The 25,398-nt window shown below is 52.4% G+C and overlaps 4 protein-coding genes across 7 annotated transcripts; all 4 read right to left on the bottom strand.

Moving 5' to 3' along the window:
* On the bottom strand, positions 1-10,261 carry Tapbp (TAP binding protein). Its single transcript, XM_008840172.3, has 8 exons — positions 9,997-10,261; positions 9,714-9,884; positions 9,249-9,509; positions 4,152-4,550; positions 3,528-3,869; positions 3,355-3,444; positions 3,173-3,252; positions 1-879 (listed from the first exon to the last, which is right to left on the bottom strand). Exons 1-8 carry the CDS (start codon positions 10,133-10,135, stop codon positions 868-870), a joined length of 1,494 nt encoding a protein of 497 aa, XP_008838394.1. The 5' UTR covers positions 10,136-10,261; the 3' UTR covers positions 1-867.
* A 65-nt stretch (positions 10,262-10,326) lies between these two features.
* Zbtb22 (zinc finger and BTB domain containing 22) lies at positions 10,327-13,743 on the bottom strand. The gene is made up of 2 exons (XM_008840170.3): positions 13,638-13,743; positions 10,327-12,835 (listed from the first exon to the last, which is right to left on the bottom strand). The coding sequence occupies exon 2, from the start codon at positions 12,764-12,766 to the stop codon at positions 10,850-10,852; it is 1,917 nt and encodes a 638-aa protein (XP_008838392.1). The 5' UTR covers positions 12,767-12,835; positions 13,638-13,743; the 3' UTR covers positions 10,327-10,849.
* Positions 13,744-14,520: 777 nt separating this feature from the next.
* On the bottom strand, positions 14,521-20,455 carry Daxx (death domain associated protein). Of its 4 annotated transcripts, none has more exons than XM_008840167.3 (8): positions 19,963-20,455; positions 18,148-18,370; positions 17,214-18,045; positions 16,924-17,135; positions 16,463-16,688; positions 15,461-15,932; positions 15,121-15,337; positions 14,521-14,726 (listed from the first exon to the last, which is right to left on the bottom strand). In XM_008840167.3, exons 2-8 carry the CDS (start codon positions 18,352-18,354, stop codon positions 14,667-14,669), a joined length of 2,226 nt encoding a protein of 741 aa, XP_008838389.1. In that variant the 5' UTR covers positions 18,355-18,370; positions 19,963-20,455; the 3' UTR covers positions 14,521-14,666. The 4 variants fall into 4 exon arrangements, with proteins under 4 accessions (XP_008838389.1, XP_008838390.1, XP_008838388.1 ...); XM_008840168.3 differs by lacking the exon at positions 19,963-20,455 and adding an exon at positions 19,736-19,925; XM_008840166.3 differs by lacking the exon at positions 19,963-20,455 and adding an exon at positions 19,185-19,292.
* Positions 20,456-24,821: 4,366 nt separating this feature from the next.
* On the bottom strand, positions 24,822-25,095 carry LOC115071545 (small integral membrane protein 40-like). The gene is given in 2 exon segments (XM_029566981.1): positions 24,822-24,989; positions 24,991-25,095. Coding segments are annotated over 2 exon segments (273 nt in total).
* Positions 25,096-25,398: the final 303 nt, after the last annotated feature.

The following is a 25,398-nucleotide window of genomic DNA, read 5'->3' as shown; positions in this document are numbered from 1 at the left end:
GAGATTCAGAATCACTTTATTGGCACAGGGTAGGCCGTAAGCGCCGCCGCCGCCGCTTCGTTCCTCCAAGCCACCCGGCGGGGAACAGTGGAGAGCACACTAGATGGTTCCGGCCAGGGAGGGGAGATGGACGATTTGCACATTTAAGGGGGAGGGCAAGGGCGGACCAGGCAGAGGGAACGGAGCGATTGGTTCACTGGAGAAAAGGAATGGCTGGCGTTTGAGAGGAGGGCTGGGCGCCAGATAGGGCTGGAGTCCACTCTGGGAGACAAGGAGGCTGGGGCAAGGTTTAGCTCCTGAGCACCGGCTCTCAACGTGTGCTCTGTCCCAGGGGTCCCCAAGACTTGAAGATGGTACCTCGTTCCTTCTCCGTTAGTCATTCAAAAGTATGCAGTGGAGCAGCCCAGAAACCCAGTGGTGTGCATTGACCCTGAGCCCTCAGTGAGCACAGTGTGCTTGTGTTATTTTTTTCCCTCTTCTTGTTTTACTTTTTGTTTTAGAAAAGGTCTCACTGTGTAACTCTGGCTGGCCTGGAACTCAGAGATACACCTGCCTCTACCTCCCGGGATTAATGGCGTTCACACCCTTCCCCCAGCTTTTTTCCCTTTTTCAACTTTAGTAAAATAAATACGAGTAGCTGAAATCTACATAACAAAAAACTCTTTGGGCTTTATGATAATTTTTAAACGGTCTTGAGAGCCATTGCCTGAGAGCTTTCAGAGTGCCAGATTTGGCTTAAAAAAAATAATAACCCCAGCCCCTCAATGGAGGGAGTGGGAGAAGATGAGAAAGGTGCTGTTTGGGGTGTTCCTGCAGTCATTTGGAACAAAGATCACAGTGGCGGCCACAGAATGCTGGTGAGTGCCTTCACTGTGCTTTCTGGAAGAGAAAAAGGAAGTAAGGGATTGGGGGTGTTAGCAGTTGAGAGTCGCTCCTGGTTAATCTAATTACAGAGGGTGGAATGAGGAGGGGCTAGTGTTTCCTGCCTGCTTGAGATGTGTGCATGGTATTACAAAAGCACCTGCTTATGAAGGATGTACAGTAGAAAAGGACTTGTTTTGTTTTGTTGCCACAGATCAAACCAGAAGGCCTTGCTGTGCTAGGAAAACACTGCCACCACTGAGCTGTAATCCTAGCCTTGTAATTTTTTGTTTTTGATGTAGTCCCAGCATTGGGGAGGCCTTTGCCTCCACACCTAGTGCCACCACAGCCGGCTGCACTTTCTTATATTGTTTATGTGTTTAAATATTTTGGACACATATGATTTGAGACAGTGTGTTACACGGGGGTCCCCTTGGCCACTGTTGATTCATGAGTGCTTCCTCCTCAATAGTCCCTTTGGCCATTGCCCAATCCCCTCCTTTGGTGGAACCCTACTTTATTCTGTAACAAACTCTGCCTGTCTTCTTCATTAAGAAAAAAATAAGGCTGGCAATATGGCTCAGTAGGTAAAAGCTCTTGCAGGTAGGTGAGCTGGATCCCCAGATCCCACAAAGTAGCAGAAAATTGATTCCCAAGTGTTGTCCTCTAATATCAACCCCCACACGGGTAGTGGCATGTCTATATTTCACACACATGCACAAAATAAATAGAATTTTTTTTAAAAAGGAGGAAAGATGGGCAGTGAGGTGGTTCAGTGAGTGGGTAAAGGGTTACCATGCCAGTGTGCCAGGCTGAGATTGAACCTCAGACCCCACATGATGAAAGGGGAGAGAACTGACTCCTGCAGGTTCTCCTAAGAAAGATACAGTGGGGCATGGTGGCCTGTGCCATTAATCCCAGCAATCGGGAGGCAGAGGCAGGCAGATCTCTGTGAGATTGAAGCCAGCCTGGTCGACATAGTGAGTTCCACACCAGTTGGGACTAAAGAGAGACCCTGTCTCAAAAAGACAAGAAAGAAAAACAGCTGAATGTGGAGCACAGGTCTATAATCTGAGCACTGGGAGGTGGAGACAGGAAGATATTCAAGGTCCAGCTGTTGAGGGCACTTCCTCCTCTTGTAGAGGACCCTGGTTTAGTTCCCAGCACCCACTGGGCAGCTCAAAATTGTAACTCCAGTTCCGAGGGGTCTGAGGCCCTCTTCTGCATTTGGTGGGTATTGCACGTGCATGGTATACATAATATGTAGGCAAACATTCATACATAAAGTCTTCAGGGGCTGGAGAGATGGCTCAGCGGTTAAGAACACTGGCTGTTCTTGCAGAAGACCCGGGTTCAAATCCCAGCACCCACATGGCAGCTAACAACTGTCCATAACTCCAGTCCCAGGGGATCTGCCAGCCTCTTCTGACTTCCACAAGCATTGCACAACACGGGTGCACTTACCTACATGCAGGCAATATATACATATACATAAAATAATACATAAAATATTTTTTTAAAAAGTCTTAAGCCGGGCATGGTGGCACATGCCTTTAATCCCAGCACTTGGGAGGCAGAGACAGGCAGATCTCTGTGAGTTCAAGGCCAGCTTGGTCTACATAGGGAGTTCCAGGATAGCTGGGGCTACAAGGAGACCCTGTCTCAAAAAGACAAAAAAAAAAAAAAAAAAAAAAAAAAAAAAAAAGTCTTCAAAAAAAAACAGGCATGGTGGCTAATGCCTTTAATCCCAGCACTCAGGAGGTAGAGGCAGGTGGATCTTTGAGTTCAAGGCCACTCAGGGATACATAGTATCCCTGCCTTTCCTGTCTCAAAGAAAAAAGAGGTCACAAGGTGATTCCCTCCCGCATCTCAAAAAGCAAAAGTGTATTGTTAGATTTTGCCTTTCACTTTACTTTTGGTTCCCCATGAGCCAAGGTCTAATAGAGCCCAAGGCTGGCCTGGAACTCAGGTAGTCTCCTGCCTCAGCCTCTGGACTGTGACTTAAGCACAGCCAACACACCTAGCTTCTTGTTTTCTTTAATATGCCTACTACGTTATTTCATTTTAAATGTTTGACTTACATAATCCCTCTATTGAACAGCACTGCCTGTGTAATTTTTTTTTAAATCCCTACACCCAAGGAATCAGATCCAGTGTCTAGTTGAGCTACGGTTAGGATGAAGGGCAGGATTTAACCCACTTCTGTGCGAAGTCTCGGTCTGGGACTGCGCCGTACCAGCAGCCAACCTCCCAAGTTGGAGGAGAGATGATGAGGACAAGGGAAAGGCAAAGCGAGGTGGAGTGTGATTACCTTCTCTGAATCCTCTTGGGTGGCCAGGCCCTCAGCCATCAGCTTCTTCTTTGAGTTTTTGGGAATGGTCAGGTAGGCAGCTGTGGGAAAGATGGAGGGGTGGGATGTAGGAGTTAAGAGGATGGATGTTGGGCTTCAGAGAGTAGGTAGGAAATGTCCGTAGGGGTAGGGTTCACACTTACCCATCCAGCCTAGCACCTTGATGAGTCCAAGGAGGAGAAAGGCAGACAGGAACAGGCCTATGCCATCCTCAATTGAGGGCCCGGAGAGGCCTAGCCAGTGAAAGGGCTGCAAGTGAGCTTGGTGTTAGAATTCTGAGGGTCCACCCTGGCACCAAAGCTCTCCCAGCAGTTACCTGCCACCTCCAGGGTGACTTCAGCACTGCGCCCCGATGCTGGCAGGCTGGGGTGGTGGACACGGCAGGCATAGCGTGCTCCATGCTGTTCAGCAGTAACTGGGGTTGGCTGCAGGTGCCCAAAGAGGCTGACAGAGCCGTCCGAATGGTGGTGGAGGGTGGAGAGCCACTTCTGTCCTTCCGCCCTCCTAGAACCACCATCTGGGCCACCTCGGAGCTCCCACTCCACCTCCAGACCCTCCGGAGGGTAGAAATGAGACACACGACAGAGCAGCTCTGGGGGTGCCTCTCCCGGAACAGCCCACACAAGGGGTCCTGGTGTTAGAGACACTTTGGGGGGCTCTGGGGGAAGAGTAGGGAAGAAGAGTGAGGGAATCCGCCCCTTCCTTCAGCATGTCCTCTGGCTCCCCTAATACGGAAGGAGGGAGGCAATTCTGAAGATGGGGCCTACTGTCTCATTGCTATATCGCAGGAATCCCCATGTTGAAGCCCCTCAGATTTCCCTTCCAGAACCCCCATCTCTCTCCAATTACTACCTACACACCCTCTTCCCCATCATCCCTTCCTCTGCCACAATACCATAACCCCAGTACCCACCACCCCTAGATTTCTGTCCCCACTCACTGTGCACAGTGAGCTCCAGGGAGACCTGCCCTTGCAAGTATGGCAGATGTACGGTGGCCAGGTAGATGCCCTCTTGAAAGGGCCGCACTGCAGGCAGCAAAAAGGTTCCATTGCCAGTCCAGGGGCCCCAGGGCTCATTGTCATCCCAAGCAGCAAATGTCACAGACCTCTCTTGGGCTGGTGGCATCTGCCCGACCAGCCCAGGAGTCACAGCCAGGAGCAGGTGGCCCTTGCCCAGGTGCTGGCGTCGCCACTCCAGCCCAAAGGGAGGGGGACCTGGGGCCAGGGAGGTAGCATCTTCAAGGGTAGGGGGCATGTAGGCAAAGCTCAGGTCCAGCACTGCGTCTTTTCCCAGTTGGATTCGAGGAGCGGGGTTGTGGGTAAGGACAGTCAGCACCACTGTGGAAGACAGTAGGAGTCAGGGAGAAAGGAAATGGAGCTAATGGGTGGTCCAGACTTGCTTACCCACCCTTCAGAAGTTGCCTTGGTGTCTGATGCTACCGCCAAGCCCTCCCTTTACTCTGGGTGTAAGCCAATGTAGCTGAGAGTGAGCAGAGGTTTGGCAGAAACGGGGACAGTGGGATTGTAGCCTTGACATCTGTGCTCAGCACTGGCCATTTCACTTCTCCAGATGGCAGGATTTGAAAGTACTCTCTTCTCTTTTTGAGACAGGGTCTCCCTGTAGCCCCAGCTGGCCTGGAACTCACTATGTAGTCCAGGCTGGCCTCAAAACTGACAGATACTGGCCTGCCTCTGCTTCCAGAGAGTGCTGGGATTAAAGGCGTGTGTCACCACTCCTGGCTTCTTTATTTTTTTTAGTTTTAAAAATTTGTATGTGTATGAGTGTTTTGCCTACATGTATGTAAGTACACCATGTGCATGCAGGGCCCAAAGATGGCAGGGGATTCCCCCTAGAACTGGACTTACAGCTGGTTTCAAACCACCCTACTGATGCTGGAAACTAACCCCTGTCCTCTGCAAGAGCAGCCAGTGCCCTTATCTGCTGAGTCATCTCTCCAACCCCTACTCCAGGACTCTCTCTTTAAACATTTTCACTTTATGGTTTTCATGCTGGGGATCAAACCCAGGGCCTATGCATGGTAGGCTAGCACTCTACCATTTAGCCAAACCTCCAAGATACCCCTGCATATCTTTTTGTGGAGACAAATCTCATGCTGACCAAGGCTATCTTGAAACTCAGTATATAGACTGAGCTAGCCTAAAAGAACTCAGTCAGTCCTACCTCAGCCTCACAAATGGTTTTTTGTTGTTTTTTTTTTTCTTTTTTCACGGGTAGGGGGTGTTTAGGGCTATAATACTAGGGACTGAACCTAAGGCCTCACCACTACCACTGAACTAATTTTGCTGTTGAGACAGTCTCATATAGCCCTGGCCATCCTGGAATCCCTGATCCTGCTTCTGCCTCCCGAGTGCCGGGATTACAGAGATACACCACCAAACCCAATGTGCTTTTTATCTTTTTCCATGCTGAAGGTAAAGCCCAGGGCCTCACACATGGAAGACCAAGGGTCTACCATTGAACTATACCCTCAGCCCCTCCTAGTCCCTGGATCAGAAATGGAAGCTGGACGTGTTGATGGGAGCTGAACATCGTGACTCGTGTAATTTCAGCAGTTGGGAAGCTCAGGCAGGAGGGTTACCAGGGTTTCCTGAGCTACATAGTGAGTTCTGGGACAGTCAGGGCTACAAAATGAGACCTTGTCTCAATAAATAAGAGGTGATCATGATAAGAACAGTACCTACTGACTGGGGTTGTGGTAGTGGAGTCATTTCATGATGCTACCTAAGTTTGTTCAGTTCCTGGCTCTGGATAACAAGACCTCAGGAACTTAGTACATGAAGCACAGGAATTCTGCAAACCCAGAGCTGTGTACATGCTAGAAAAACACTCCACCACTAAGCTGTGCCTCTAGCCCTTTTATGTTTATCTTTAACACTGGTGAAGGGTCTTTTTTTTGAGACAGGGTCTCCCTGTAGCCCCAGCTGTCCTGGAACTCACTATGTAGACCAGGCTGGCCTTGAAACAGAGACCTGCCTGCCTCTGCCTCCCGAGTGCCGGGGTTAAAGGCATGCACCACCATGCCGGCTATATTTTTCAATTAAAATTTTTTTTCATTTTTATGTTTATGAGTGTATTGCCTACATGTATATAAGTGCACCATGTTGTACAATGCCTACTGAGGTCAAAAGAGGGCATCAGATCCACTGGAACTGAAGTTACGGATGGCTGTTAGCCACCGTGTGGTTGCTGGGAATCGAACCTGGGTCCTCTGCAAGAGCAGCCATTGCTCTTAACTGCTGAGCCATCTCTCTAGCCCCTATTTTTTTTAACTACATTTATTTGTATATATCTGTGGGTGGGTATGTACTGTGGTACACGTAGAGGTCGGAGGATAACTTCCTGGAGTCAGTTCTCTCCTATGTGGGACCCAGGGATTAAACTCAGGCCATCAGGCAAGTACCCACTCACTATACATCTGAACAGTCTGTATAACACTTTTTTTTTTTTTTCTGGAGACTGTCTCACTGTATATCCCTGGCTGGCCTGGATCTCAGAGATCCTCCTGCCTCTGCCAAGTGCTGGGATTAAAGGTGTGCGCCTCCATGTCCAGCTATGTAACAGGTTTTTTTTTTTTAAAAAAAGAGTGGTTAGAGGAGAGATGGCTGAGTGGCTAAAAGCATATACTGGTCTTGCAGAGGATCCAAATTCAATTCCCAGCACCCACACGTCAGGTGGCTCACAACCACCAGTAACTCCAGCTCTAGGGGCATCTACACTTCTGGCCTCCTCCATGGGTGCTGGTACTTGTGTACATGGACACACAAAGACACACATACACATAATTAAAAATCTGAAAATTTTTTTTAAAAATCTGAATGGTTAGAGAGCTGGAGAAATGGTCTAGCAACAGTTAAGAACTCTTCCTGAGCAGGCTTGGTGGTGCACGCCTTTAATCCCAGCACAGCACTCAGGAGGCAGAGACAGGCGGAGCTCAGAGTTCAAAGACAGCCTGGTCTACATAGTGAGTTCCAGGACAGCTGGGGCTACAGGGAGACCCTGTCTCAAAAAGCCAAAAAAAAAAAAACCCTTCCTGCTCTTCAAAAGACCCAAGTTCCTAGTATGCACACCAAGCAGCTGTCAACTGCTTGTAACTTCAGTTCCAGAGGACCAGATGCCCTTATCTGGCCTCCACTCACACCTGCACACATGTGGCATACACACAGAGACATATATATACACATAAGATAGGCTGGGGGTGGGGGTGGTGCATGCCTTTAAAATTTAGAAAGAGTGGCTGGAATCAAACACTACATACACAAAGTACGTAAGGAAGGTGCACTTGGCTATACTGTGGGTCTGTCGCTCCACAGCAGAATATGTACCTAACATGAGTGAGGCCCAGCATCGGATTCCCAAGCACCTTGGGTGTACTACTTTATTTATTTATTTATTTATTTATTTATTTATTTTGGTCTTTTTGAAACAGGGTCTCCCTGTAGCCCTGCCTGCCTCTGCCTCCCAAGTGCTGGGATTAAAGGAGTGTGCCACCATGCCTGGCACAAGTGTATTTTTTTAGATAGTATACTAATGAAATTATCCATTATTCCTACCCTAGTAAGATTCCATTTCTAATTTTATACCACCACCACCACCCCCAGGGCTGGGCCCGGTGCATGAGTTTAATCCCAACACTCAGGAAGCAGAGGCAGGCAAGTCTCTGAGTTCAAGACCAGCCTGGTCTATATAATGAGTTCAAGGCCAGCTGGGGCTACAGGGAAACCCTATCTCAAAAGCCTAAAAAAAATTAAAAAAGAAGAAATGCCCTATGATACATGTTTTGGGACAGGGTCCTGCTATGTGGCACAGGCTGGCCCAGAACTCCCTCTACAACCTAGAGTAGCTTCAAACTCCTGAGCCTCTTCCTCAGCTTCCCAGATGCTGATATTGCAGGCATGTAAATACACCTGGCCAAGGCTTTGCTATACAGTGTTATCTGGAGCTTGATGTGACAAGCCCTGACTTGCTCTTAGTGTTAATAAATATTTATTGGATCAGCGAATAAATTAACACAGTGCCTCCCTTGGCTGTCACAACAAAGGAAAGGCAGCTGGGAAGATCGTGTCTGCCTTTGACAGATGTAGGAAAGGCCCTTTCCAGAGAGGAAAGGGTATCCTCACCACCACCACCTCAGAGTAAAGACCAACAGCCCTAGGAAACGTTCCTTAGGAGGGAGGTAGTGCTCCCTACAGGGTGGACCTGGGAACTCGGAATGGGGTGCTTGCAGGATTGTCCCCCTGGTCCCTAGTGATGTAGGAAAACTTCAGCAGCTTGCTGGGAGTTAACCTGCCAATCAGTGTTTATGTAAAAACGCCAGAAACCAGGCGAAGCCAAGGATTCTGTTAACCACTGTTATCCACAGAGGGAGGCAAGAGACCCTAGATATCCAGGTCAGATCTACCCCATTTCTTCATATCTGCCCATGGACTCTTCCTACCCCAGCCCAGCAAAGTGCTGAGCCCCTGGGAACTCTAGGGGCATCTCACTTTGCAAGGAGTGGTCTTTACCAAAGAAAACGGGCTACGGCCTTTCAGCCCACTAGAGGCTACTGTTTATGGACCACAGGGGTCTCAGTCCATGCCTACGAGTCTTAGGGACGGTGCACATGCCAAAAGGCCAGAATTTTCCTTGTTTTGCTGACTGCTAGGCTGGTGTGGACTCAGGTGAAACTCAGTCTGATTTCTTGAAACAGGGTCAGCTGTAAAGGTGGGGTGCCTAGACAGCTTCAGACCTGGAAGGTGTGCAGATAAAAAAGTTCCTGCTTCAGGACTCCCTGCCCAGCACCTTTCAAGTTCCTCAGGCTCTGGTGTCTGGAACCCCCACCGTCCCACAACCCCAAGATCTCGGCCAAGCCCCGCCCCAAGCCGCAGTGGGTTTCGCTTCTGTTGGCCTAGGCGGAAAAGTGGAGATTTGGTCTAATCCACCTGCCTCGCTTTAAAAAGAAACTGAACCCACTCAGCCCCACACAGCGACCTAGATGCCTAGACTCATCCATCAGCATCTCCCTCCCCAGCTACCTGTTGCCATGGTGATGAGGATGGGCTCCCGGCGAGGCTCCGGCTGTGGCCGAAGCAGGCTGGAGAGGCTGAGGATCGAGCTGGACACGCTGACTAACAGCCAGTCTCCGTCCAGGGCCCGCGGGCAGCTCTGCTCCGGGATCAGACCCTTGGCCCAGTTCGCAGAGGCGGGGAACGGGACGAAGCGGCTCATCTCGCACTGCGGCGCCGGTGCACCGGCCGGGTACCGCTTGAAGGCGGCCAGCAGCGCGCCCGCGGGGTCTGCGGAGGACAGACAGATGCAGCTGGAGCCCCAGGAAGGGCGGGGCGGGTTTGGGAAACCTCAAATGCACAGACTACCGCAGTACCGAGGGACGTAGGGACTCGCTGGCAAAAGGGGAAACTGAGGCTCGGGGGATCACTGCGGGAACTAAAAAGGGGCCTGCTGCGGAGGCATGAAGTGCGGGCGAGTCGTGGAAGACTCACCGTCCACTTTCAAGTACAGCTGGGGGTCAAGGTCTGGCCGGGACGGCGGTTCCCCGGGGCCCTGGCGCAGCAGCAGCGTGGCGGGTTTCTTGGCCAGGCCACCCTGGCCTGCATCTTCCACGAACCAGCACTCGATTGCCGCAGGTCCCGCCAAGACGCAGGTGGCCAGGCCTTGGGTAGAGGGGCCCCAGTGAGCGGATGGTGTCCCGCCCTGTGCTCGGCGGGACCACCTCCCTCTCCTCCCCCGCGCCCCGGTCCCGGGCGAGAAGTGGGGTTCGCTCACCCAGAGCTACAGCGACGAGCAGAGGCAGGGTCTTCATGGCTCTGCGATCTTCTCCACCCAAGGCTCTTCCCCTTTCACTTTCATTTCCGTCCAATGCCAGTAGCAGGGGAACTCCCAGCTCTGGTGAGGTGAGGCGCATCCCCCGGCGAGCAGAAATCCCGGCACACTCTGTCCGGTCCTGGGCCGGCACCCCCACACCCTCCCCGTCCCGTAATCCCCCAACCTCGCAAACCTCGGCTCCCCTCCCGCCGCCGCTTCGCTAAGAACCATTACCCGCGCGCGTTCCCCCGCCAGTTTCGACAAATACAGAGGGGCTGTCGGGAAGCCAAATGAAGTGACCAATAAATATTTTAATCACTGTTAAAAAATTTAAAACCTATACTATGCGACTCACTCCGTCTCCACCCACTCGCTCATAAAAACCGAACTGGGGATCCCCATGGACGGTGTGGGGCTGTACAGAAGAAATTAGGGCGCGTCCTGCAGGAGGGGAAAGGACAGTGGTAAGACACAGAGGCCTCGTCCCACAACACAACACAGACTTCAGGCACAGACTAGCACAACCTGACCCTTGACCCTGTGAATCCGGGATGCTCAAAACGCCCTCCCCCCCATGTTGGCCCTAGTCCGTGGAGCTGGGGCTTCGGTGTACCCATCAGAGGGGAAGGAGAGGCTTAGTTCCGGGGACACGGAGGAAGGGGCTGGCGATGGTGCGACATTTGCCCACTCCAGCATATATACAAGTCCGTAGAGATAAAGGAAGACAGTGTGGTGGGCACCCTCGGGGGGTCATGGTGCCCCGGGACTGAGCGCCCCATTCCCCCTACACCCAAGGACCCCAGCTGCCTGCCCTTCAGTGCGCGCCTCCGCTCCCACCGAAATCCATCTCCACCTTGTGCACGCTGACTGGGGACCACACCGGTCTACAGGCTGGGGGCGTGGACCCTCGCGTCTCATCGCCACTGCCCCCACCCGCCCCGGAAGACTCTCTTTTGGGCTGCAAAGTAGGCCCACTAGGTGCCGCGGGTCCGGGTCCGGGTCCGGGTCCGGGTCCGGCCGCACCCAGGCGGTGCCGACGCTCACAGTGTCCGCGATGACGCATGAAGCTGTCACGCCACATGAACTTCTTGGCGCAGACGCTGCACTCGTAGGGCTTGAGGCCGGTGTGTGTCTTCATGTGCTCGGTCAGGTGGTGCTTCATCTTGAACTTTTTGTTGCACACGGGGCAGTCAAAAGGTCGCAGGTTGAGATGCATGTTCACGTGCCTGTCCCGCATACTCTTATGCGAGAAAGCCTTCCCACAGTGGCACAGAAAGATCTTATTCCCGTCGCCACTGCCCGTCCCTCCGGAGGTCCCACCAGTGCCACTTGGCACACCCAGGCCCACGGCAGAGGTGGCTCCCAGGGTCACTGCCCCGTGTTCCGCTGGGTTCCCGGGTGGTTGGCCCGGAGCCTGTGAGGAGGAGGAAGAGGAGGACGGGAAAACCAAGATCTGGTTGCCCTGCATGTCCAAAGGAAGGAGGGGTCGAGGAGGATGGGTGGGGGCATAGGACGAAGGGGTGGGTCCTGCTGAGTCGTCGAGCCCTGCCGCAGGCCCCCCACCCTCATAGGGACCAAAGTCATCGGAGGACTCACAGAAGTTGACCTGCTCCTCCCCCTTGTCTGGAGGTTCCGTCAGGGTCCTGACGTCACTGATGCTGAGGGTGGCCTCAGGCTCTGCCCCCGCTCGAACCCCAGAGCCACCCCCCAGTTCTTCATCCTCATCGTCCTCACAAGTCAACACCAGGTCTTCCTCCTCTTCCTCATCCTCTAGATCTGGGTCTTGGGGAACCAGAGGTGCTGGCACAGGGCAATTTCTACCTCGCTTCACATACACCCAGTGTTTCTGTGGCACCGCGCTGGCGGCGGGCACACAGGTAGGCCTCCGGAGCCCAGCCCCAGGGACCACTGCCCCTCTCCCATCCCCACCATCATCACACAGCTCATCTGCCTCCAGCAACAACTTCCCTGAGGTGGAGCCCTCACTGCCAACCACAGGGGCTGGGAACACAGGGCCACCACCTCTGCGCTCCCCACTGCCCACTGCAGAAGCTGCAAATGCCTCTTGGGAGGAAGAGGAGAAATCAGTGGACTCCCGGGGGCTAAAGTAGTTGCTGCTGCTGGGAGACTGATTCTCACTGGCCCTGCTGGAGGCATGGGATCGTACAGACCCCAGGGTGGCAGAGGCTACTGTGCCCCCGGTCCCTGATGGGACGCTCGGACCTGGGACAGTGACAGAAGGGGCTGCAGCAGTAGTGACAGTGGTGGTGGCTGAGGACCGGCCCTCACGGAGGAGTTCAGTGCACTTGTCCACAATGTGCCACATCTGGAGCACAGATCCCACTGTGAGGAAATTAACAATGTCAGCAGCAGCCATGCTGAGGCGGCCTGTGTAAGCTGAGGCAAGGACAGTCTCAAATGCACCGGGGTCCATGACGCTGGGCAGTGAGATGGAGGTCATGCCTTTGAGTAGGACCTGGTCGTGGAAGTACGGAGAAGACGCAGCCAGGACCGCCCGATGAGCCCGAAACTCCCGTCCCTGCACTCGGATGGACACATCGCACAGCTGGCCCTGCAGCCGCTGCTGGTTAAGAGACTCTAGGAGGGCACTGGTCACCTCGGGGAAAGACACGTGTACCACTGCAGCTGCTGGGAGGGGCAGTGGCGGTGGAGCCAGTGACAGAGGCAGTGGGAGTGCCGCCCCACCAGGCGACAGAGGAGATGGCTCCATGTTGTGGAGGGAGGAGATACCCCCCCAGCCACAGGAACGCAGGAAAGAGGAGGGCGGCCGGGGGGGTCTCTGAGGAGATTAAAAAAAAAAAAAAGAATGACGACATTTTGAAAAGACACAGCCCATTACAATACAAAAACATTCGTGCCAGTCTTAACACCCCATAACCCTGGGATCAGGTGGGTCCTTCTCAACCCCACGGGACAGTTAAGGAAACTGAGGCTCAGAAAAGTAAATTAACCAAGAACATAGAGCCATTAAATGGCAGCGCTAGTAAAAGAGGGTCATCCAGGGCCGGACGTGGTGGCGCACGCCTTTAATCCCAGCACTCGGGAGGCAGAGGCAAGCGGATCTCTGTGAGTTCAAGGCCAGCCTGGTCTTCATAGTGAGTCCCAGGACAGGTGGGGCTACAGGGAGACCCTGTCTCAAAAAGACCAAAAAAAATAAATAAATAAAGAGGGCGATCCAGCTCCAAATGCAGTGCTCTTTCTTTGAAAGGGTCTAAGGGGCTCTGGGGGATGAGTATCTTCCCTTGGAATTAACCCTATTTCCTTGAGAGCCTCACTTTCAAAAATTCACCTCTTTGGGGTTTTGTACCCTTTTCGGGGAGGGAGGGGTAGGTCTGCTCCCCTACTGAAGCCAACCGTGATCCCAAGCGCCCCAGCTTACAGACAGGGCCCCCCAACTCCAACCAATCCTAGCCCCGCCCCCGCCAAGACCCTCCCCGACTCCGCCCCCTGGGTCCTTCCCACTCCGCCCCGTGCCTGCCCCCGCCCCCCCGAACCCCGCCCTCCCTGCTCCGCCCCAAGCTCTCCCTCGAGCGCTTCCCCCGACCGGGGGACGCCCCCCATCCCCCCGCGTCCCCACTTACCAGGCCGCGCACCCCCGGGCCCCCCCGCCCTCACTCGGCGACCAGAGCCGCAGCCCGGGCCCCTCCCGCCGCCATCTTGCGCCGACTCCCTCCGCCCTCCGCCTCCGCTCCGCCTCCCGGGCCGGTGGCTTTAAAGGCACAGGCCCGCACCCCGCCCGTGCAGCTGGGCGGCACTCTGCCGACACAGCCACTTCTCCTTTAAAGAAGCGTCCGCGCATTCCACCTTAAAGGTGCCAGGTCCCCTCTGCCGCGGAGGACTCAGGGCTAGATTTGGCCGAAGCCTGTATTCCCCTTTAATTCTCCAGGCCGGCCTTTTCCCACTGAAGCTAGGTACTGGTTAGCGCTCCCCAGGCTCCGCCCTTGAGCTGTGGGCCACCCACGGGCTTGCGGGACCCGAGTCGGGTCCCAGCGTAGGACAGCCCCAGAAGCCCCGCCCCCTTTCTCTGGGCCTGGATTGGTCAAATAGCCTGGAGTAAACCCCTGATTGGCCTTTTCGCTCACAGCGCTCTGAGTGAGAAAGTAAAGCTTCTTATGAAGGCTGAAGCCTAACAGAAGGCTCCAGGAAGGGTGAGGGTGTGGGGAGTGTGGGAAAGCCAAGCTGACCCCAGGAGACAGCTGATGCCAGGGGTGACAGCAGGACGGGAAAAGATGTGGGGGCTGGAAGGGGCTCAGCGGTCCAGAGCCCTAGCTGCCCCTTGCAGAGCACACGGGTTCAGTTCCCAGCACCCACAGGGCAGCTAACAACCGTCTGCATCTCCAGTTCCAGGGGATCCGACGACTTCTTCTGACCTCTGCAGGCACTACACACAGTCCACTTACATACATGCAGACAAAAACGCTTATACACAGGAAAATAAATAATTTTAAAAAGACAAGAAAACAATAAGAAAAGAATTTTATTGTTTATTGTGTCTGTGTAAAACTTAAAACTTTTGATTTTTTTCAAAAGAAACACCACCAAAATGGGATTAGCTCAGTCCATCCTTGCGGCAAACGCTATCCCCAAAACCTGGCCCCAGGAGGGGGACTCTAATCAGAGTCTGAGAGCACGATGATCTCCTCGGGGTCGCACTGTGTGGCCACACTCATCTGCAGGGAAAGGAGTAAGAGGGGAATCAGGGGGACCAGATAGAGGGACTCGGACCAGAGAGAGAGGCAGACCCCGAGAGACATCAGCGTTAAGAGCACTGGCTGCCCTTGCAGGGAGGGGCCTGAGGTTCAGTTCCCAGCACCCACATGGTAGCTAACAACTGTCCCTAGCTCCAGTTCCAGGGGACCCAATGCCCTCTTCTGGTCTCAATGGGCATTGCAAGACATGGGTGCACTTATGTACAAGCAGGCCAAACACTCAGATAAAATAAAAAAATCAAAAAAATGTAAAAACTAGGTTGGAGGAAAAAGAGAAATGTGGCAGGTGCAATGTTCACAAAGGAGACAGGTAAATAGAATGAGCTGTCCCGGAAAACACAGCCTCCCCTCTTACCTTATAAGTACAAGGCAGGGGAGGTTGAGATTGGGGGATGTGGGCTATCAGGGCTGGAGAAGGGCTGCAGAGGGAGCTGGTCACCAGTGCATGGCTGGGAGAGTCCACCCTTGTGGAGGAATCAGCAACTGGAGCCATGGAAGCCATGGGGGAGGATGGACTAGGCGGGGGGTCAATCTTCTTCCTATTCTGCTCGGCCATTTGCTTTTCACCATAGCTGAGGACAGAAGATAAATGGAGCGGGAGGAGCCTGAGGCTGCCAGGAGCACTCAGTCCCTCAACACTCCTCCCAGAAGGGCCACTGCATCCCTCCTTGCCTGCTTCTTCCTCCCGCTTTTACCTGTCTCCTAATGGTCCCGATCCTGATTGCTTCTTCTCCTTCCGAGATTTCTTGCAGGGGGGACTGGAATCTCGCCAGGTGTGAGGAGAGACACCCCCATTGAAGGATGTGGAGGTGACTGTAGCTGCCCCATTTTCCAACACCGTGGGGAGGGAATCTTCTGGCTGCTTCCTGAAAGAGGAAACGTCCCTTTCCTCAGGGGAAGGGGTGGCATCCACAGGCAAGGCTTCGATCTCCAGCTCAAAGAGCTGGGACGTGGGACTCTCCCCCTCCAAGGGGAACTCTTCAAGCTGTTCTCCACTGCTTCCTGCATCAATGCTGGCAGGTGCAGGGGGCTCTTCCAGAGAAGCTGGTGTCACGGTCAGCCCTTTGTTCCGAGGTTCCCCTGAAGACCTAAGCCCCATTCTAGCTTCTGAGTTCTTTTTAGTGGAAATGTGTGATGGGGACATGGAGCTCTTATTTCCTTCATTATCTGGGAAAAAAGAGAGGAGTGGCTTGAGGATGGGGAAGGGAAAGGGTGCTGCTGCAAACTATGAATAAGAGGAGGAAAGACAGGCTGGAGAGAGAGCTTGTCAGTTAAGAGCACTGACTGCTCTTGCAGAGGACCCAGGTTCAATTCCCAGCACCCACATGGTGGCTAACAACCATCTTAACTCCAGTTCCAGGGGATCTGGCACCCTCTTCTGACCTCTTCGGGCATTGCATGGCACAGGTGCACTTACACAGATGCAGGCAGAACACACACACTCATAAAAAAAAAAAACAAAAAAAACAGCAGGCATGGTGGCACACGCCTTTAATCCCAGCACTGGGAGGCAGTGGCAGGGAGATCTCTGTGAGTGAGTTCAAGGCCAGCCTGGTCTACATAGTGAGTTCCAGGGCAGCTGGGGCTACAGGGAGACCCTGTCTCAAAACAATAACAACAAAAAAGAAAATACGTTTCAACAAATAGCTCATGCCCAACAGAATAGAAAACCCAAGGAGAATGTTCCTCTGACATACCTCCTCTCTCTTCCTCCTCTTCATCACCCCCCTGACCTTCCTGCAACTGTTCTAGATCCTCATCATCTTCAGAGTCTGTGGTCTCTTCTTCGTCTTCCTCTTCTTCCTCTTCATCCTCTTCCTCCTCCTCCTCCTCCTCCTCCTCCTCACTTCCCTCGTCCTCTTCATCATCAGTCTCAGCTTTGGAGGTAGTAGGGCACTCCTGGGATGCCACTCCACTGGGACCCTGGGAGACAGAGGAATCGCCTGTAAGGACTCCTTTGCCCCAGAGTTTTGGGTAGTACTGGGAATCAAACTTAGGGCCTCACGAATGCCAGGCAAGTGCCCCACCACCTCTAGCCCCTAACATTAATTTGGTTCTTGTACTCCTTCTGTACACTCTCCACCCATCACCCTGGAATCCCTGGTGCCCACTACAGGGGGAGACAAGGTCTCTCTAGTGGGTGTTACCCCTTCCACACCTCACCAGAATCCAAGGAAGCTTTAGGGGAGCCTGAGGAGTAGGAAGAGATGCGCTGGAGCCGCGCTCGTCTCTTCTGTCTCTCGCCCTCCTCACTTCTGTCTTGCAACATTGCATATTTGGAGATGACCTCATCCAGCCGGCTCATGGCCAAGCTCCGGTTTTCCCGAAGGCGGCGGGCCAATGTGGGATCTGATAGTGCAGGGTCAATGCCTGTGTGGGAAAATAGGGTTAGAGGGCTCAGCCCAAACCCTAGAAGAGTCTCTAACGCATGACCCACTAACTCCCTACCTGGCCTATAGTCATCTGTGAGATGGCAGCCAAAGTTGTAGATGAGATCAAGGTGGCGACGTTCCTGTAACCTGACGCCCACATCCCGGAAGGCATCCTGAGCCATGAGCTGAAGCTGCTGGCGAGGAAGGCCAAGACTGTGCCGGGTCGCTGCCTTCTCCACAGCCCGCAACACATCTCCATAGTCGGGAAAGGTATCAGGGCCTGGCTTGTTGATGAGCCGCTCGATGCGCCTGTTGACCTCTGGGTAACGGGTACCCCGATAGGGGATGCGCTGCTCAATGACCCGTCCAGTCAGTGAAGAGCAGTCCTTCAACTCACACAGCCGCACAAAGAGGCGGATCAGCTTCCGCTTCAAACGGGCCTCCTGAAGATATGTAGAGTCTGGATTGTCAAGTTCTGACAGGTCCAGCTCCTTCTCCTGAAGCCGTCGGATCTCTGTCACATACAGTGCCAGCAGTTGCTCCAAGCGCTGGATCTGCCTCCGGGAACCACGTGTCCTTGAAGCCTCTGAGGCAGTGGTTTCAGCATTTGTGGGGTCTGAGGGGGGATCTGTGGGAGGGTTAGTCTCAGAGGGTTCACTGGAAGTGGAGGCTGCAGGGGCCAGGTTCAACTTCTTCTTTGCTGAGTGGGCTTTAAGAACAGTGAGGAGCTCATTGATGTAGACATAGAGTTTAGCTGGTCGGTTCCGGGCCCGAGACAGGACCCTGGAGAGGATGTTGCAGAACTCAGCTGAGGCCAGAAACAGAGATTGGGCACGCTGCTGCTGTTTATAGAGGAACGGGACCACTTCAGGGTGGTCTGATGTCTGTGTCTTACACAGTTCAAGGAACTGGAGGGTTCAGGGGAAAGGAGGAGGAGAGAGAGAGATGGGGTTAGTGGACAGGCCAGGACAACAGAGCCAATCAGCCCTTCCTCCCTCCCCAAAGCTCACCTCTTCAAACAGCTTCTCATTCTCCAACTTGTAGCATTTCTTACCACCTGAGTTACCGGTTCCTCCCACCCCATGGGGCTCAGAGGGGCCAGGGGTTTCAGGCCCTGGTGAGGGTGGACTGGAGGCGGGGTGGGAGGGCCCTGGCTGAGCAGCTGCTTCATCTTCATCGTCATCATCCAGCACAATGATGCTGTCATCGGTGGCCATGGAAGATCAAATCCCCCTGAAGGAAGAAGTGTTGGAAATGTCAGAATTCCTGCTGCAAGGGCATGATGGGGGTCCCTCTCCGGAAAGGTCCCTTCCAGCATAACCCCACCCCTTCAGTTTACATCTTTTTTTTTTCTATTACCTTTGGTTTGGCATAGCTTAGTTCTGCCCAACTGTGACTTCACTGCCTATCTTCAGCAATTACCAGTTTTATGCGGTTCTGGGGGACTCTTAAGTCCTGACTCTGAACTCCACCCCTGAGTCCATTTCCGGTCTTTCAGTTGCGTTTCCCCACTGTCACAGTTGGCAAGTTAGTTGCTATGCTCTGTGCCAGTTCCCACACTGCACTCTCAAGTTCCGGGGCGCATACCACCCTCCCTGTCAATCACGTTTGCCCCCTCTCGCCCTCCAGCAGGACGATGCCCCGTCTCCCGAGTGATCCCTGACACCAACTCCCAGACTCGCTCTCCTCTCTTATATCTTCCGTTGGATTCCCCCATCCTGGGGACTTTAGATGGAGGCTTGCTGCCCTCGGGTCCCCTCCTTATCCCGGCACCCCGATCCCCCCCCATTCTCCCGGTGACTTGTAACCGACGGGGCGGCCCCTCACCGGACTCTCCCGGTTTTCTCTCGGTTTTCTCCCAGCCCCCGGTCCGGCCAGTCTTCCCGCCAAGTGCCCCCTCCCCCGTAGCGCTGTCCTAGCCTGCCCCACTCCCCTTCAGGGCCGGCGAGGTACCACACAGCGTGCCCCCTCAGAAGCGGCACCTGGGTTCCGTCAACCCCTCGACAACACCGCCCCCGCCGACCTGAGGCGCCGACCCCGCCCCCACCTCAGAAACGGTCTCTCGAGGCGACCCTCTCCGCTGATCACAGAACCTCGCATGGTTCCCTCCGCCTATCTTCCCCCTCCCACCGCAGGCCCCACTACGGACCGGAAGTCACCGAGTTTCCGCCTACTGCACCTGAGGGCGGCCATATTGCTGCACGGAACACAGACGCGCCCGCGACCGGAAGTGGCGACAGGCCAGTCCGCCTGAGCGGCGGCTGTGACCTCTGACCCCAGAAAGGGGCGGTCCTTGGGGCACGCCATGTTGCCGTTCCGCAACCGGCTTGTTCAGGACTCCTGCGGCCAGGCTCGGGAACTCTTTTCACCTGGAGCTTCAGACGCTCCGCCAAGGGAGAAACTTCATGCCTCGGACTCTCACCCCTCCTCCCTCGCGCCAATTGGTCGCGAGCTGGGCGGACCCAGCCACCTGGCCTAGGAGGGGAAGGGTGACCTAGGAGCTGGGCTCTCTGCAGCTGTGCAGGGCTTCAAGAGGATGGGATAAAAGCTTGCCCTGCATCCCTCTCTCCCAGGTCTCCATGTCCACCGCCTGGTCACCTGCGCTCGCCCCTTCCCTTTCAGGCCGGCGCGCTTCTTGTCTCTGTCCAGCAGCTGCCTCTGCTATCAGATGCAACACCTCCCTGTGCAGAATCACACCCATGCATACAAATGAGCACAGCGCGCGGCACAAGTGGAGTATTGTTATTATCGCTGCTCCAGCTCCACCACCGAGCCAGCTGCTGGGGGACTGTGGCGCTCCGTTCTTCTCCGAGGCTTGTACTGACCCAGGGCCGGGCGTCATCGGTGGGGTTTGCAGGGCTGGCAATGGGGGTGCGGGATAACCCGGAGCGGTCTTGAAGAGAGGCTGTGCTGGGAGACCACACGAAGCTCGTAAAATCCCGCGGATCGTCTCCTCCTGGAGAGCTGCGGAGAGAAGGAAAGGGAGGAGTCGACAGTGAGCCCGCCCAGCCTGGGGTAGGGAGGCTCCCCGAGGCCGGGTGCTCAGATGAGTGGAGATGCTCCGTCCACCTCCTGCATCCTGCATTCCACAAGTGGTGGGCATCCGGTCTATCTGCCGGACCAACAAGCCCTTATAGTCTCGTGGCTCCCAGAGCCTCGGAACCTCAAACTCGTATTGAAGAACCCCATACCGCTTCTAACCAGTTACCTAAAGTTTACAGCATTCAAACTGGGGAAAAGGAAAACTCTCCAAAGGGTTGAGAAAGAAGGGACTTAATTTCTAGATCTAAAATGCCTGACATAAAGAGTCCCCTTCTTTTTACAATAAACTTTCTTCCTCTTTTTTTTTTTTTTAAAGGGAGGGTGCATTAGGAACTTGCTAACTTATAAACTAAAAAAAAATATTTAAAATTGGCCTGGCGTGGTGGCGCACGCCTTTAATCACAGCCCACGGGAGGCAGAGGCAGGCGGATCTCTTTGAGTTCAAGGCCAGCCTGGTCTACATAGTTGAGTTCCAGAACAGCTGGGGCTACAGGGAGACCCTGTCTCAAAAAGAAAAAAAAAAAAAAATTTTTTTTTTTAAATTTTAAAAAAGTATAATTCTCAATCCCAATCCCTGAAGGCTCGGAGATGACTCAGCTGGATAAGGCATTTGCTACTAACTCCAGTTTCAGGGGATCTAATGTTCTCTTCAAACCTCCGAAGCACTGCATCCAAGTGGTGCATTTACATACATGTACACAAAACGCTTGTAAAATAAAAAAAATTAAAACTGGAGGAAAAAGACAAAACACCCTGCGGTATGTTCCATGCTCTTTTGTTTCGGTTTGTTTCGGTTTGGGTTGGTTCGCTTTGGTTTGGTTTGGGACAAGGTCCTAAGAGTAGCCTGGGCTGGCCTGAAACTCTTAAGTGACTTTGAATTTCTGATCCTCCTGTCTTCATCTCTTAAACTGATGGGATTATAGAGGGAATATGGAAGAAGAGGAGGCAGAAAGGATGTAAGAGCTGGAAGATGGGGAGGAGTGCTGTGAAATACTGCCTTCCGGACATGACACAGCCTTTGAACTCAAAACTCAAAAGCTGTGGCTACCTACTAAAGAACTCACCGGATGGGGGTGTGTCCACAGCCCCGGAAGGGGAGGGGCTATTCTCCTGGTTACAGTTGTGGGGAAGGGCTGAAGAGGATGACTCAGCAGTTTGGAGCACCCTGTGGGCGGACGACTGTGGTTCAGTTCCCAGCATGGTAGCTGACTGTTGTCCATAACTCCAGTTCCAGGGGATCTGATGCCTTTTTCTGGCCTCTTTGGGAATTGCATGGCACTGGTGCACTTGCATACATGCAGGCAAAGCACACATACACATAAAATAAATATAAAACAGTTGGGGGAGAAGTCATTTATCAGTACCAGGAGTCACTGGTAATAGAAGTTAACTTTTTTTTTTTAATGTGTATGAGTATTTTGCCTGCATAGAAGTGCAACCATGTCATTCAGTGCCCAAAGAGGCCAGAAAAAGGTGTCACATCCCCTGGAACTTGAATTATGAATTGGCCATTAGCTGTTAGCTGCCACATGGGCACTGGGAACTGAACCTGGGTCCTCTTCAAGAGAAGCCAGCACTGTAAACCACTGTGCCACCTCTCGAGCCCTGAGAAGCTGAATTCTTTTATTATTATTATTTTTTTTTTTTTCTGTCTTTTTGAGACAGGGTCTCTCTGCAGCCCCACCTGGCTGGAACTCACTATGTAGACCAGGCTGACCTTGAACTTACAGAGATCTGCCTGCCTTTGCCTCCCAAATGCTGGGATTAAAGGCATGCACTACCACATCTGGCTGAATTCTTTTTTATATATATTTTATTTATTTATTTTTATTTTTGGTCTTTTTTGAGACAGGGTCTCCCTGTAGCCCCAGCTGTCCTGGAGCTCACTATGTAGACCAGGCTGGTGTGTATGAGTGTATTGCTTGTATGTACTTAAGTGCACCTGTGTCATACAATCCCTGTGGAGGTCAGAAGATGCTGTGGGATTCCCCTAGAACTGGAGTTACAGACAGTTGTTAGCTACCATGTGGGTGCTGGGAATCAAACCTGGGTCCTCTCTGTAAGAGCCCCAAGAAGTTTTTTTTGTTTGTGGTTTTTTTGTTTTGTTTTGTTTTTGGTCTTTTTGAGTCTCTCTGTAGCCCCAGCTGTCCTAGAACTCACTATGTAGACCATGCTGGTCTTGAACTCACAGAGATCTTCCTGCCTCTGCCTCCCAAGTGCTGAGACCAAAGGCATGCACCACCACCACGCCTGGCTATTATTTTTATTTTATGTGTATGAATGCATTGCCTATATGTATGTAAGTGCATCTATGTCATGCAATGCCCATGGAGGTCAGAAGAGGGTGTTGAATCCCCTGGAACTGGAGTTATGGGCAGTTGTTGGCTGCCATGTGGGTGCTAGGTACCAAACCTGGGTCCTCTGCAAGAGCAGCTTCATTACTTTTATTTTATGTGTATGAGTGTATTGACTGCATGTGTGTAAGTGCACCTGTGTCATGCAATGCCTGCCGAGGTCAGAAGAAGGCACTGAATCCCCTGGGTGCTAGGAATCGAACCCAGGTCCTCTGTGAGAGCAGTCAGTGCTCTTAACCACTGAATCATCTCTCTAGCCCTGTCAGTAAATATTTTTAAAATCCTCAGCATCCTTAGGTTGAGGGAAATGCAATTAAAACCACAAGTAGATATACTCCATGCCTTTTCCACATTTTACCTTCCCCTGTCCAGACCTCTTCCTCTCCTTTCTACATTCAAGTCCTGTATGGGCACACACACACACACACACACACACACACACACACACTAATAAAAAGTGGGGGTTGGAGAGATGGCTCAGCAGTTAAGAGCATTAACTGCTCTTGCAAAGGACTCAGGTTTGATTCCCAGCACCCACATGGCAGCTTACAACTGTCTGTAACTCCAGTTCCAGGGGACTCATCTGACTTCCGTGGGCATGACACAGGTGCACACATGCAGGCAATACACTCATACACATAAAGCAAAAATAATAATAAAATGGTTTTAAAAGTGCCTCTTTCAAGCCGGGTGTGGTGGTGCACGCCTTTAATCCCAGCACTCGGGAGGCAGAGGCAGGCAGATCTCTGTGAGTTCGAGGCTAGCTTGGCCTACACCCCACGTTCCAGGCCAGCTGGAGCTACAGGGAGATCATGTCTCAAAAAATAAGCTTTGGGGGATCCAGGAGGCATTGGAGGCTAAGGGAAGAATGACTATGACAGAAATACATCATATGCATATATGACATTCTCAAAAAATAATATATATACAGTACATACACATATATACATGCATCTATATATACATATACATCTCTATAAACATGTATACAATCTTTATGTATATGTATATATGTATATACACAGAAATATATAGAAAGAGTCAGGGAGAGAGAAAGGGACGGGGAGAATGTTAGGAGACTGGAGAGATAACTCAGCAGTTAAAAGCACTTTCTATGCTTTTTTTTTTTTTGTCCCAGGGTCTCCCTGTAGCCCCAGCTGGCCTGAAACTCCCTATGTAGACCAGGCTGGCCTCAAACTCACAGAGATCCACTTACGTCTGCTTCCCAAGTGCTGGGATTAAAGGCGTGCACCACCATGCCTGGCTAGCACTTTCTATTCTCTTCTTGCAGAGGACCTGAGTTCAGTTCCCAGAACCCAACTCAGGTGGGTCCACCTCCTGTAACTCCAACTCCAGGGGATCTGACACCTGACCTGCATAGAGCCTACACTCATGTGCACATGGGCATACACAGATACACATTACTAAAAATAAAAATAATCTTAAAAAAGAAATCTTTTATTTTAGGGTTACCTCTTCATAGGGGGGAATGTTGGAGGGGAGGGAGTAGGCATGGATTCGATCAAAACATCTTATATGTATGTATGAAATTCTCAATAAAGTTTTTGTTAAAGAAAATATGAAAGTTTGAAAAAAATCTTTAAAAAAGTTAGGAACTGGAAAGATGGCTTGGCGATTAAGAGTTCTAGTTCACTGTTCTATGAAAGGACTGGAGATTGGTTCCCAGCATCCACAGGGCGGCACACAGATGCCTGTAACTAACTCCAAGGAATCTGACACCCTCTCCTCTGTGGGCACCTCTGTGGCCATGCTAGCACACACACACACACACACACAAATAAATATTGTGTATGTGTGTTCTTGTGTAAATTTTACCATATGTGTGCAAGGTACCCACAAAGGCCAGATCCCCTGGAGCTGAAATTATACACAGTTGTGAACCACTGCCTGCCTTTGCCTCCTGAGTGCTGGGATTAAAGGTGTGCACCACCAGGACCCGCCTTAAAATAAATCTTTTTAAAAAGAGCCAGGAATGGTGGCACATGCTTTTAATCCCAGCACTCAGGAGGCAGAGGCAGGCAGATCTCCATGAGTTATAGGCCAGCCTGGTCTACATAGTGATTTAAGGGCTACTCATTAGTGAGACCCTGTCTCAGAGTTTTAGTACTCTGGAGGCAGAAGCAGGAGGGTAACTACTAGTCTGGTCTATACTGCCAGATCTTGGCTAGACAGGGATACATACATAAGTACAGTACACTTAACATGGATACTTTAGTGTGCTTGCTAGCCTAAGCTGCCCACCCCCACACCCCTATTTCTCTGATGTCTCACCTCTGTGGCAAGAAGAGGAGTTCTATGGGGAAGCAATCACAGTTCCACCTCCTCCTCCTCCTGAGGAGCCAGTCCCTAAACTTCGCCCATGGCCGCAGCCATAGCAGTTTGTAGGCAGCCTCCAGCACCAGCAAAGTCAGGAAGAGGACCAGGAAGGAGAAAAAAAACCTTGTCCAAGTTGCATCACAGGGGTCCCCTGGGAGGAATGGGACCCTGGGCAAACGCCAGAAACATATTACCTTCGCCCATACTGCCCTCCTCCTCTGCCATCTTCACCCCTGGCCAGGCAGCTGGCTGGCTCAACACTGGGATGGAAGGCTTGGCTCAGCGCTGCCAGGATTAAGAGGCATGGCTGTGGTGAGCTTGCACCTGCCAGGCTGACCCTAATTCCAGTATCAAAGGATGAAGGACAGAAAGGCATCTGAGCTTTGGAGATACTTTATTTATCTAGTTGTTTTGTTTTGTTTGGAACAGGGTCTCCCTGTAGCCCCATCTGGCCTAGAACTTGCTGACCTCAGTCTCACAGATATCTGCCTGCTGCTGCCTCCTGAATGCTGGGATTAAAGGTGTGTG

This window comes from Nannospalax galili, unplaced genomic scaffold, assembly GCF_000622305.1.
Source record: "Nannospalax galili isolate Female #2095 unplaced genomic scaffold, S.galili_v1.0 scaffold538, whole genome shotgun sequence".
NCBI classification, from domain to species: Eukaryota; Metazoa; Chordata; class Mammalia; order Rodentia; family Spalacidae; genus Nannospalax; species Nannospalax galili.
Note: the sequence above shows the minus strand (reverse complement) of the source record. Positions and strands in the feature narration are given on the sequence as shown.